A 13885-nucleotide genomic window follows, 5' to 3' on the forward strand; every position below is an offset into this window, starting at 1 on the left:
TGCCTCACACCGGGCCTGATGCACTGTCATTTGGGCCCTCGTTGAAATGGACTCCTGGAGGCAAGGTTGATGCGGTGTGGGGACTTGAGGGGGTGCTTTGTTTTCCACACACATCAGGACAGTGGCAGTGTTCTTTTGCTGAGTCTCATTGAGCCAAATTGTTTTCCTCCCATTCCAGCATCACTTGGGACTATAACGATGCATTCTGGGACTTGCGGTCCACCGCTACACAGTGGACAGTAGTTTGGGCACACCAATCCACATGGAAAGAGGGTGTTAGGGTGTAACCAATCAGCTCAGAGAGCTACATACATCATCAGGGTCTGAGCACGCCTCCTGGTTTACTTACCTGGCACTGAAGAAAGCCTCACGGCCAAATTGCATTTGCCTTGTATATTATAAATAAAGCGGCCTCCATGATGTTCCCCCGCTGTGGCTTTCACTTCTTTTTTGTGAAGGAGATTTTGGTATATATATATGTATTTATATATATATATATATATATATATATATATATATATATATATATATATATATATATATATATATATATATATATATATATATATATATATATATATATATATATATTCACTGAAAAAACCATAGGTTTGAGACCATATATAGTTAGGAATTTGCATTTAAAAAACCTTGAAAATTCACTGAAAAAACCATAGGTTTGAAACCATATATAGTTAGCTGGATAATTTAATCATACAAAACCATTGAAATTCCCATATATAGTTAGTTGCACTAACTATATATTTCGCGCACCCGCAATCCACTGCTGATGATGTCACATATTACATCATTCATGACATGGTCAGTGACATCACTGATGATATCACTGATGACATCTCAAATGACATCACTGATGACATCACTGATGACATCACTGATGACATCTCAGTTGACATTACTGATCACATCACTGATGACATCATTCATGTGATAATACGATGAACCTCTACAGACTCTAATATAACCTTAGAAACACTCAGTGTAAACAGACACTCACACACTGTCACTCATCCATGGAGTTACTCACACACCTAGTCAGTCATGCAAAGAATCAATCACACCTCCATTTCCTCAACTATACGGTTATACACACCTTACTTATTCAAACATATACTAACACATACTTACTCTCTTATACAATCCCTGATACAAGTTCACAATGATCCATACAGCCACTCACACATTCACTGGCTCTCATGCACAGTTATTTATATATGCCAACTCTCACATGTACTGTGTTTTACTTATGTACTTACTTTGACATGTAGCATTGAGATATCCATTCACTCATCAATACACTCATGCACACAGTCATTCGCCAATACAGCTGTTTCTACATGCACTCTTGAACCCATACATCTAGTGAATCAACTGCTCACACATCTATGCACAGAGTCACACACCTCCCAGCCACCCACACACACACTCAGTCTCCCATACAATTACTTGGGCAACCAATTAATAACCCATATTGTCACTCATATAGCTATTGTTCAACACATGCAGCAGTTTACACAACAACAGACATACTGATGCACAAATTGAGACAGTTTATTCACTAACCCATGCATTCAGTGAGACACATTAAATCACTCACTCATACAGTCAGTCATGCACCTACTAAATCCTTCATCCAGACAGTTATACATTCACTCATTCTTCAATCTGTAAAACATATTTAAACTTTACAGAAACATACAATGACTCGATGGTGTCATCAGTGATGTCATTTGAGATGTCATCAGTGATATCATCAGTGATGTCACTGACCATGTCATGAATGATGTAATATGTGACATCATCAGCAGTGGATTGCGGGTGCGCGAAATATATAGTTAGTGCAACTAACTATATATGGGAATTTCAATGGTTTTGTATGATTAAATTATCCAGCTAACTATATATGGTTTCAAACCTATGGTTTTTTCAGTGAATTTTCAAGGTTTTGCAAATGCAAATTCCTAACTATATATGGTCTCAAACCTATGGTTTTTTCAGTGAATTTCAATGGTTTTTTAATAGCAAATATCTATAGCTGTAAAATATATTCTTCTTTATAATGAAGACTATATTTTCTATGCATATTTCAATGGTTTTGTGTGAGTAAAATATCAACTTTAAAGGTTTTCTAAATGCTAATTCCTAACTATATATGGTCTAAAACTTATGGTTTTTTCACTGAATATATATATATATATAGCAATCCGCATTGAAGAATAAGTGGATGTATAAGTGTCTGGATGGAGGATTTAGTAGCAGTGTGATTGACTGTTTACTTGACTAATTTGTAGTGTGTCACTAAATATATTGGATAGTGACTAAACTGTGTGAATACTATTTTTTCTATGTATTTAATATTTTTTTTTTTGGATGTATGAAAGTATTTTATTTTTTTTATTTTTTTTACTTCGGTACACTTCCGGTGCGCTCCCCGGGGAGCGCCCCGTTAGCATAACTTTGCATCACGCCCCGGGAAACGTTCCGTTAGCGCAACTGACGCGATCGAAAACAACATCGTGACGCGTCGCGTAAGTGTGACCTATCGCGTAGCCGCGTGATGCGTCTTATGACGCGCTGCGTTAGCGCACCCGGAAGCGCTCCGGAGCGCTACAGAGCGTGACACGCAGCGCCCCGGAAGCGCTCCGGGGCACGCGCGGGGCGCGTAACGTAAGCGTAACAGGTCATGTGACCTGAAAATAACACTTTTCATTGGTTCAGACATTTTTTTTTTCAAAATGATGAAAGCCCCCACCTTTTTACCTCATTCTTACTTTCTACTTCCAGAGAGCAAGACCTGTTTTTGACAATGGCTTCTGTAATAGCTGCAGCTGCTGCTTCTCAGCAACCACCACCACCACCACCACCACCACCAAAAGGACCACCTCCAACACTGGACTTTGGTGCAGAGGAAGATAATGAGGACGAAGAGGAGGAGGAGGATGAAGAACAAGTAAGGCAGTTCCTGCCAGAAACACCAAGGCAGAGCCATATTAAAGAGCACTACATATGGCAATTTTTTAAATTTCCACCTGGACAAAAGAAGGTCAATGCACCCCAGGTGTCTTGTTTGATATGTAAAAATGTACTTTCTCGTGGCAACCCCAACAAGAAATACAGCTTTGGGAATCATACAATGATTCGCCACATGGAGCGGTGGCATCCTAATAATCTTTCCCAAGCACAAGTAAGGGATCTTGCTGCCAACCCCCCAAATGTCATCCTCAGCACCTCCAGTGGACAAAGCTCATTCGCCGGACCAGAAGGCCGAGAAATGATCCACAATATTCAAACTCCTTTTGAAAACTACAAAATAGTTTGTATATATTGTGGAGGAACTATTTGTTATGGAGAGAAGAGTATTACTTTGATTAACCGAGCTGGAGAAAATCATGAATGCATCAAGAAGAGAAAACAATGAATCCTTTTTAATTTTTTTTGCTCCTGTTGAGACATGTTCAAACCCTGCTTTTTTGTTATTTCCCCTAAAAAAACACTAAAAAAACACAAAATAGTTTTCAAAAATCCTAAAAAATCAAAAAATTGTTCAGAAAATTAATAAAAAAAATACAAAAAAATAAAAAATAAAAAAACAGTTCTTTTCAGAACTACCTTCCATTTATAACAAAATTGCTAAAATTTTTATACCCTGTCTTTCTTTTTTTTCTCTTTGTTGCGCTTCCCGGAGCGCTGCCCGGTTCGCGTACCGGACGCTTAACCCGCGAAAATATATATATATTTTTTTTTTTGCTTTATATGGGCCCTTTCAACCACCCTCAGTAAACCCAGGGGGTCAGAGGGTGTCTACCATGCCCCCTTTTACCCATTCCCAACATTCTTTGCCCTCCATCTTGTGTATAAATTCTATCGAAACACAAGATGGTGGACTCCCGTAGCTATGCCGGTCACGCTTCCCGGTTCGCTATCCGGTGCGAGAACCGGGCGCTTAACCCGCGAAAATAAAAAAATTATTTTTTTGTTTTTGCTTTATATGGGCCTTTTCAGCCACCCACTTCAAATCTAGGGGGTCAGGGGGTGTCTACCCTGCCCCCTTTTATTCATTTCCCCTTTGGTTATTGCCACCTCTTGCCTCTCGATCTTACCGAGAGACAAGATGGCGGCCGCTCCGGACTGTTTGGAATGTTGACAGGCACCGGAGAGCCAATCCGCTTCTCCTCGCGAAGTTCCGTTACGCGTCAGGTACGCGAACCGGGGCGCTGCCCGGAGCGCGCTTACAGATATATATATTTTTTTTAACGTTAATTTCTCAAAATCCACGGGCACACGATTGACCTCCAGATATTTGTCTAATGATTTCTTTTCCCACCACTTGGAAAATTCACTGCGAAGCAGTTTCTCCAAAGTCTTTAATAAATCCTTGGTACTGTTGTTAACATTTGAAGTGCGACTATCTTGAGTAGTTGAAGAAATAACAGTAGGTAGATTTTCATACAGAGCCTCTGCCGCCATTTCCCTACTCCTGAGTGCGACGGTGGACAACATATTTTATGATTAAATTCAGCAGCCAAAATATGCCGCTGGATTGCTACTGTGGCTGCAAAAATGATAGTAAAAAAGTTTTTGGGGAGTCTTTAGCCCAAACCTGCTTCTCTCGCTTAGAACAAGCTGGTACGCGCAGACAGTGCCTTACCGGAATCCGCTCCGACTCGCCGAGAAAAGCCAGCCGGCTCCCTTAGCTCCGAAGCACACCCCCCGGAATGGGCTCTGAACAGCGTCGACCAGTCCAATCGTTGCAATAAATGAGTAGGCAGGGGGCATGGTATGCCGTACTTATCCAATGCTAATTAGAAAAACGCCAAGGCGTTCTAGTTTGCAAATTCACCGTGCCTCAGATCATGGGCGGGTCCGTGAAACCGGAAGCAAACAAATCCCGGCAATGAAATTAGACGTAGAATCCTGACCGCCAGAAGTAGCGGTTACACCAGGCGTAGACCTCCACTCCAACTCTAGGTGTTTAGTCCAGTAAACAACACCAATGAAGCCACATCACAAAATCTTAGTGCCAGCAATCCATTTTATTTCCATAAAGTGCAAGAGCAAGTGCCCTCCCTGACGCGTTTCGCTCCGCAGGCGGAGCTTGATCACATGACGCGTCAGGAGTAGGCGGTGCAATAAATTCACTTTAAAAGCCCAAGCGCCTAAAGAAAGCCTTTTATTCATTTCCCCTTTGGTTATTGCCACCTCTTGCCTCTCGATCTTACCGAGAGACAAGATGGCGGCCGCTCCGGACTGTTTGGAATGTTGACAGGCACCGGAGAGCCAATCCGCTTCTCCTCGCGAAGTTCCGTTACGCGTCAGGTACGCGAACCGGGGCGCTGCCCGGAGCGCGCTTACAGATATATATATTTTTTTGAACGTTAATTTCTCAAAATCCACTGGAGCACATATATTGAGACCTAGCAAAGGCACATCGGGCTACCAGTCCCTACAATTTTGCCAAGTTTCGTGGAAATCCATTCAGCCGTTCGAGCTAAAAGTGAGGCCAACCGCCCTATGGAAAATTGCATGGGAAAAACGCGTTTGGGGACCCCCCTTTTTTCTCGGCCCCCCCCTTGACGAAACCCCCCCAAATTTTCGGGGGCTGCTCAGAAACAAAATGTTCCATTCTCCTGAAAATTTCAGCCAATTCCGTCTTCAAACGCCAAAGTTATTCGACATAGAATTTTCAAAAATCCCATGGAGAAAAAATCCTAACTATATATACCTACTGGCGACCGCCAGTAGGTAATATATATATATATATATATATATATATACACATATTTTTTTGCCCCCGACTATAGAACGTCATCTGAGACCCTCAGTGCTTTTTGGTGCACGTTTCATGACGAGCAGCAGCTAACTGAAGCAGATAAACAGAAAAGGTTTGGTCATTCGACAACATATTCAGTAATGTTGATAATTACTATATATATATATATATATATATATATATATATATATATATATATATATATATATATATATACACACACACACACACACACACACACACACACACACACACACACACACACAGAGTCACAGAAATAAACAAAAGAAGGGTTTCCTCAAAATACATATGACACATTGTAGTATAAAATTGAAGAGCAGATGACCAAGCCACAAGATGAGGAATCATCCAGCTACAAGAAGAACAATGTGGATGACAAAGTCAAAGGGCACTGATAATTCAGTAATATTAGTGAACTGACACTTGGACCTAGATGATTCTACCCTAGAAATGACAGCAAAACAGGCACAGACACTCAGGGAAACTCCAGACTGGAATGCTTCAGCCAAGTGATGAATATCTACAAAATTTATGATTAGTTCTAGAACTCACTCTGGGTATTTGCAGGCACCACTAGAATAGCAGCTAGGCAAAAATGTCCAAAGAATATATAATATAAACGTTAAACTAAAAGCATTACTATATTGTAAAATCAGGCAAGACCAGAGGTGCCAACAAGAGCTGACAGATATCGAGCAAAAATAACCATAACATCAGGGGAGATTTTAGAAGTATATGAAACTTTAAAGGAACATTCCCATTGGTTCCTAAAGGTAAATGGTCATCTGATGGAGTTACAGAAGTGTGAAGGAATGTACTACTACAGAAGGGATGATATTGCAATACTCAACAAAAGAATCACTGGAAACACAGCAAAGCTCTTGTATGCAAACTCGTCAGTATGAACATTTTACTGCAATCTCAACCAGAGTCCTTGACAGAGTGACAGAGTATTGCTTTACTCTCTAAGTATGGTGAAAAGCTTTCTAAAAGAGCTATGGGTGAGAAAGTTGGCTACTTATGCATATCACCAACAATCAAATGTTTGTTTGACTACAAGAGAATCGTGGTATAATGGTAGCAATCCTTGCTATATTGAGAGTATGTTTGACTTTACTGTGGCCATCTATCACATAAACAGGGCCTTCCTTGGAATACTATATCCATGGCTTATGTTATGTGGTGGTTCTTAGCATTGTGGTGGGCAGCAATTAAACAGTTGAGGTCCTGACATAGTGGTGGGCATCCTTGGCATGATGTAGGCATCTTGGGTCTTATGGTGGGTATCCCAGGCATTTTATTTAGTACAACATGGGCAGATATGGCAATATAGATCTTTGTGGTGCCTTTTTACTAGATAAATCACATTCAGAGACTATGCATGAAACCTGATTTTGAGGCAAAGATTTAGTTTATTTTAAGAAAATGACCAGGTTTTGATTTTCTTTCAGTGTGTTAACCAAAACTGGAAAATGCATATTTGATAGGAAACAAAGTATTTTAGGAACCTGAAATGCTGATATCTGACCTCCCCAAATGTACCCACATCACCCACCACCTCAGGAACCTCCACTGGCTCCCCACCCAGAAAATATGCCAATTCAAGATACTGATAACACCTACAAGGCCCTACACGACCAAGGACAAGCAAACATCATTCACTGCCTAACTTTCCACCACCCTTCCAGACACCTGCGCTTCGCTGCCCTTGCACACACTCCCCACGTCTGTGGAAGCTACACTGGAGGACGATCCTTCTCCTACCTTGCCGCCAAGTACTGGTCCAACCTCCCCCTATCACCTCCGAAGATCATCCTTGCTCCTTGAGTTCAGAGGGGGTCTCTAGACCTGGTTCTTCGATGGGACCCAGCAAAAAACTATCACCTGGATACCTTCGCGGGTGATTAGCTGTGTTTTACAAATCCGAGTTGATTGATTGATCTTTTGTATCCCTTTAAGATGACTGTTCCTAATACCATTATCAGATATTGCAAACATGTTCTCTAATACAATTGTACACTGTTGTAAAGAAGTCTAATACTATATGGTACATGTGCCCAACACAAAACTGTTAAATAAAAATAAATACATGTCAAACAGCTACAACCATTCTGAAATATAAACTAACAACCAGACAGACAATCTTTCAGCTGCTAGTATGGCACTGTACGGGAATACCACATTCCCCTCCATTCGACATGTTGAAAATAACATATTTTGAAAACAAGTACAGTTTCTCTATGTAAGGAAGTGTCACCAGAGGCACATACACTGACGCAGCCGAAGCAAATTCAAATATGTGTTTCCAAATATTTTAATAGAGAGGCAGCCCTCTTTCAATAAGTAGTAGGCCAAAAAGAATCTACCATAAGTAACAAAGATGTATAGACTAAAAGCTCTCCTGTAGACTAGGGCTGCATGCCTTCCAAAACTTGATTCACTAATCAGGACTGGAAATCATGCGTACAGAAAAGCTTAAACCTGATCCAAAACACACTGATGATCACTGTAGATTATAGTTTAAGTGGTATGACCGAATCTAACAATATATCCCAGTGCTACAGCAGGCCAATTCTGCCCCATCTGGAGCCTAATTAGCACAACAAATTGCAGCTGGCCAATATAGCATCCCACTGTCTACAGCTGTCAATAGAAAAACCTGTACCAATAACTAGGGCACAGAGTATAGTCAAGATATGGTGGTTCACTTAAGATCTCTGGAACTTAAAGATTCCGACACCAACACACTTCTGTGCGTAACTTAATACTTAGGTTGAGAGTTTGCACACTTATTGTGGGGAGTTAAATTAAGTAGCCTATGTTCAAGAGTTGCATAAATCAAATGTTTCCTGAATTAATGAATCAATAGTAAAGGAATATCACACTGGAAAAAGAACTGAAAATCACTGTATACAATCGATTACTCCAAATGTCATCATTGGCTAACCTGGAAAGTACTTTTTATCACCATCAAGATAAGCAGGAAGTGATGTCACAAGTTTAGTATAGTGAATCATGATTACTTTTCTCCTCCTCAGTATCAAGATGATGTGCACGCTTTCCAGTATTGTGTATTTTTAAAAATGTATATTTATAAATGCCCTTCCTTTTACGCGATATTTATGGTTATTTTGGTGCATACTACTTTATTTTTGTATGTCTTAATTCTAAATTAGGTTGAGATGGTGAAAAAAAAAAAGACTTTAAGGGGGTCCACATTGTCCATAACCATTTCTATTTCAGCCAAGGAGATCTCAAGGATGGAGGATAAACACACAAATGGTCCCAACATGGTCTTACCTCCAGCCCTTCGCTGTTCTTCTCCCGAGACCTTTGCAGCGCAGTCAGTTCATAGCGGGCTTGCTCCAAAGCCTGACTCTTCACTAACATTTCTTGCTTTAGCTCATTTTTTTCCTCCTCCGTTTTCTGGATAAGCCGGTCTTGCTCCTCCTTCAACCGCTGTAAGTTGTTTAACTTCTGCTCTTCCTCGTCAAGGAGCCTAAAAGCAATGGATCACACAAAAAAACACATGTATTTAGAATTAACAGCAGTTTACTTTGAGCAGTGTGCATTATTTGGAGACCACATGCAATAAGACCTCTTCTTTCCCATTATATTTTCTCTGACTGTGAAGGTGGATGTATCTACATCCTTGAAAGGTAAAACGAAGCCCCAATATACTAATGTCCAAATGCTCATGTGTATCTATGTGCCCATTACAATTTTAAGGTTCATGAGGCCATAGCTAGCCATAGCTAGCTCGGAAAACCCTTATTTTCTGAATTTATTGTTGTTCAAAATTTCGGCTAAATACCTTATTGGTGGTGTTTCAACGTTATCGGTCCAGTACAAGTGAAAGAGAAAATAGAAGTTTAGTCTTCTTTATTTGAATTTCCCTGGGACCGACACAGAAGACGGGGACAAAACTTTAAGAACGTAACAGGTGTGGCTACTGCAGAGTTAAACACCACAGGAGGTGGGGAAGTGGGCAAGACACTGGTACATTTTGTCAATTTACCCAAAAAAGTTCTCTCTAGGCAAACTAGATTTACCAAAAGATGCATATTTATTTACCAAGCCTAACTAACAGACCGATTAAGAAAGGTAATCAGGGAAAAGGTCCCATTGAGATAACTGGATAAAATGGAAACAACTATAAGTGTCAAAATAACTGTTCAATAAGGATAAAATCGCACTATTGCCTAAAACATGAGTGCAAGCAAGAAAATAGTCATTGCATACCTTAGTTGTGTACAGATGGTTAAAAGAAAACATTTTGAATGGGACTAGGTGAGATAAAAGGCTATCACAGTCATCTCACCACCCAAAGTGTCTGCAGTTCGTTGTCAACTTTGAGTGTGAAGTGTTTGAACCAGCTGCCTATGGAGGTGGCTGAACCCCAGTGCTAATCGCCTGTGCCTGGTTTGGGCCTTAGAATCCAGTTTCTAACTGCAGAGTGTACTACAGAATTATGCTAAGCTGTATAATGTTGCTGCCTGGTGGAGATGATAGTTGTGGTACATGGAAATGTTTTCAGCATTTGAAAATAACTGCAGAGAAATCTTAAACCCTGCAGTGGCTAACAAAATGTCCACTTCCCTGTCCTATGCTGTTGCTCTACTCTAGTAGAGATTCACAAGGGGAGGCTAAAAGACTACAAGAACAAGTCGTATTTGGGAAGGACACAGCTGCTTCATCTTACAGGCCAAACTGCCTTCTAGTTGTTATAGTGATCCTGCTGACCCTGAGAGAGAGGATTGTACCTGTTCATGTCTGATAGAGTTCGAATGTACCTGGAAAGCTAATTTCAGCTGTAATGTGGTCACTGGAATTGCCCTTAGCCTGCTGCACAATTTATTTCCAAAGCGCATAATATTTCTAAAAGACTTCCAATTTTTAACCTTTGTAGCAAATTGGCAAGTAGGAGGACTAGTAACAGAAACAGTTATTGGGAGGTGTCATAGTTCTATTTTCAACTTAACGCCCGAGTGGGACAATGTTCCTGCCACACTTGTTCACTGGCTAACGTTCCCGACAAGAGGCACACTTAGAGTAGTTGAAATCCCATTGTCAGCTTCCATCTTCGGTGGAGTGCCTCTCTGGTGCTTTTCTGGAAGGTGTGTTAGAATGTCATTGAAATGTGCTGTAGACACAATGAAGCCTGCTTCTGCAGCAAGACCTTATCAGCTGTTCCCAGAGGTTTGCTTGGGAAACCTTTAATTAGGCGTTCGCCATTGCTAGGACAACTAATACCACCACCAACAAACAGCCCTGATGTCTCCACTGTTCTCATCCAGTTAGATCCTCTTCTTACTCAGACATGTGAATTTACAAACTCTTGCAGCAGAATCAAACTATGCATTCTTAAATGAATTAGTAAAAGTCAATTGAATAAACACTGGAACAGGCGTTACATACATTTTGGCAATACTGTCAAACTAAATGGTGTAAAGAATACAAGACTGTTTTCCACGAAGTGTATGCCATTTCTGATGCATGAAGTAATACAAAGGACATGCATGACAGGCTGTCATAGGACCAGCCTGGCCAGCAATCCCTCAGATGATAGCAAAATTCACCAGGAGGTGAAGAAGTCTATTCCACCTCGGTGGGGGTAGGAGGTTCGCTAAAAGGTTGTATTGCCTGATCCAGCGAACTGGCACTCAAAAATGTATACCCATATTATGAAACTTTGGTTACAGTAAGGGCCAGATGTACAAACATTAGGACTAGCGATTACCTAATTGTGATAATCTCCGAATAGTAAATAGGAAACTGGTATTCCTAAAGCACGAATTGAGTGTATTCCCAAATAACAATTTCAAGTAGGTCGCACATCTACCTACCACATGAATATCAGTGAGGTAGGTTGAAATCTGCAACCATTAGGAATTGCAGCCATCACAGGGATGGTGGCCTGCTGGGATCAGCAGACCGCCATGTCTGTGAGTGCTATTTAATAATTTATTTTTTTGTGCAGATAGGTTTCATTTTTAGGTGTCGCCTGCACAGCGCATGTGCTGTTCTTGTGAAGTCTATTGTTTTTAATGCAAACTTAAGAGGGGCTTACATCCCGCCCCCTCTCTTTCATGGCTTTTCATTGGTTCCTGTGTGTGCCACTTACTTTCCCTCCATTTCTATTGGTTATAGCATATTTTCCTGCATTTAACAATGCTTGTTCCTTGTCGTCTTCTCTCATAAGTTTCCTGTAGCCGAAATACTTTGAACATCCACTTTGCTGGAGCTATTTTTCATAAAGTTTTGCCTCTTTTTGCATTTCGTCTTGCAGCAGATTTATATAGCAACTTTTCATCTGGAGAAAGTGATTTGCCCAGAATAACAGGATGTTGCGCCACCGAGAAGTGGGATCCTCAGCTCTCTAGTCAGCAGCTCTGGCCACTGCGCCACATCCTCTCCATCCTCTCCATTCCTGTGTTACTTGTCAGGGAGCTCTTTTCTTCGTCCAGGACGATGAAAAACAGCACTGTATTCATCTCATAGGCGAAACATATGACTTCCCAATGGTGGTTTAAGAGCAGGAAGGAGTTCATTGGACCACTGCCTTCTCTGAAAAATATATTTTTAACATTCTCAAAGGGGAAGGAGTCCCACTGGGACCCCTTCCTATTTGTAAATGGGTTACCACCACTTTTAAACTGCTGTTAAAGTATTACTGTTTTGCAACCAGAATTCAGTTACAAAACACTAATACATACCATACCAATCTGTATTTAGAAGGGACAACCTAAACATGCTCCTTTCAAATACTGAATCGCAACTGAAAACTGCAATTCGGTAGCAAGTTTACCGAATCATATTCTGCTTTTTGTCCATTTGAATAAGCATTTTTGCTGTTGCAAAACTGTCCGATTTGGCAAATCGGGGCGTTTGCAACTGCAAAAATGCTTTATACATCTGGCCCCAAATCTTTAACTAAAAAAAAAAATAAGGTGATTAAGAAGCGGATAGTACTAAAAAATATACTGAGTGAGACAGTTGCACATTCTTTTCAAATTTGGTTAGGACTAATTCTTATTTCAATAAATGATAATAATATGGAGTTGCCCTCCTCTAAAGTGTGTGACGAGTAAGATCAGCGGATGAGTGACTGGGGAAGAAGGAAACTGGAAGCGGATAGACAGGCAGAGAGCACGGAAGTTATGAGCTCCCATGGAATGCTAGAACACAAATGAATAGTTTCCTGATGTCAGCAGTGGTCGGCCAGACAAAATAATAGCTGGAGGAGCTGTGATGGCTGGGGCGAAGAGAAGCATCTCTACTCGCTTGGTTCTTACTGGACTCAAGTCCCAGAGACAGGGGTGGGGGGTAGGGGGATGAACTGCTGTGCTTTGGGGCTTCCCAGTTTCTTCAGCAGATATCGCTGCAGATGTGGCCGGGGGGGGAGATGTAGTGGGAAGAGGGGGCGTCAGAAGTGTACCCCCCCAGTACCAACATATCAGCAGTGAGGAATGATGCAGATGCAGAATAAACACACCATAAAAGTGAAATCCAGGCGTGGTGGCTGCTGGGACCTGCAAAGAACTACACTGCACATATACTGAAGCCACGCTCAGGTACATGCAGTAGGCCCGAGGGTGGACACTAATGGGACCGGGCCGTGGGCTGAGCTAGGTACAAGGTGCAATCACCCCCGTGGGGTGATGGAGTTAACATATTTGTATTGTTGGGAATGGATGCTTTCTTTTTTTCATTGGAAGTCATAAATCACACAGCCAGCTCATGCAAAGGGCAAAGAGGGCTTCTCCTGGGATCAAGAAATATACTTTGTTTGTACACCCATTAATTCCATAGGGATCTGTCAGCATTACTGGGAGCGTGACCCACCCAGTAGCATACATTGACTGAACTAGACATCAAGGAGCTGTGTGGGGGACTACTAGCTCCACAATCCATCTACATATAGATGAGGTGGTGGAGGAGGCAAGTCTCGTGCTAGAAAGTGACTGCCCGCTGCACGTGCCAGGCCCCGTCCAAAGGTGGGCCCAACTTGAACTGGAAGATGCTGGGCTGGATCTCCTCCCTTAGTTTTGGGGCCAAGTAGGTGCTGATACT

The 13885-nt window shown here is 41.4% G+C and overlaps 1 protein-coding gene across 1 annotated transcript in view; it reads right to left on the minus strand.

The window, feature by feature from the left end:
* LOC144809859 (differentially expressed in FDCP 6 homolog) overlaps positions 1 to 13885 on the minus strand; it is a 469730-nt gene that overhangs the window by 116512 nt on the left and 339333 nt on the right. Inside the window, exon 10 of the mRNA XM_078673746.1 lies at positions 9113 to 9311. Coding sequence (XP_078529872.1) covers positions 9113 to 9311 — 199 coding nt within the window. The remainder of the gene's footprint in view (positions 1 to 9112; positions 9312 to 13885) is intronic.

This window comes from Lissotriton helveticus, chromosome 1_1 (genome assembly GCF_964261635.1).
Source record: "Lissotriton helveticus chromosome 1_1, aLisHel1.1, whole genome shotgun sequence".
NCBI classification, from domain to species: Eukaryota; Metazoa; Chordata; class Amphibia; order Caudata; family Salamandridae; genus Lissotriton; species Lissotriton helveticus.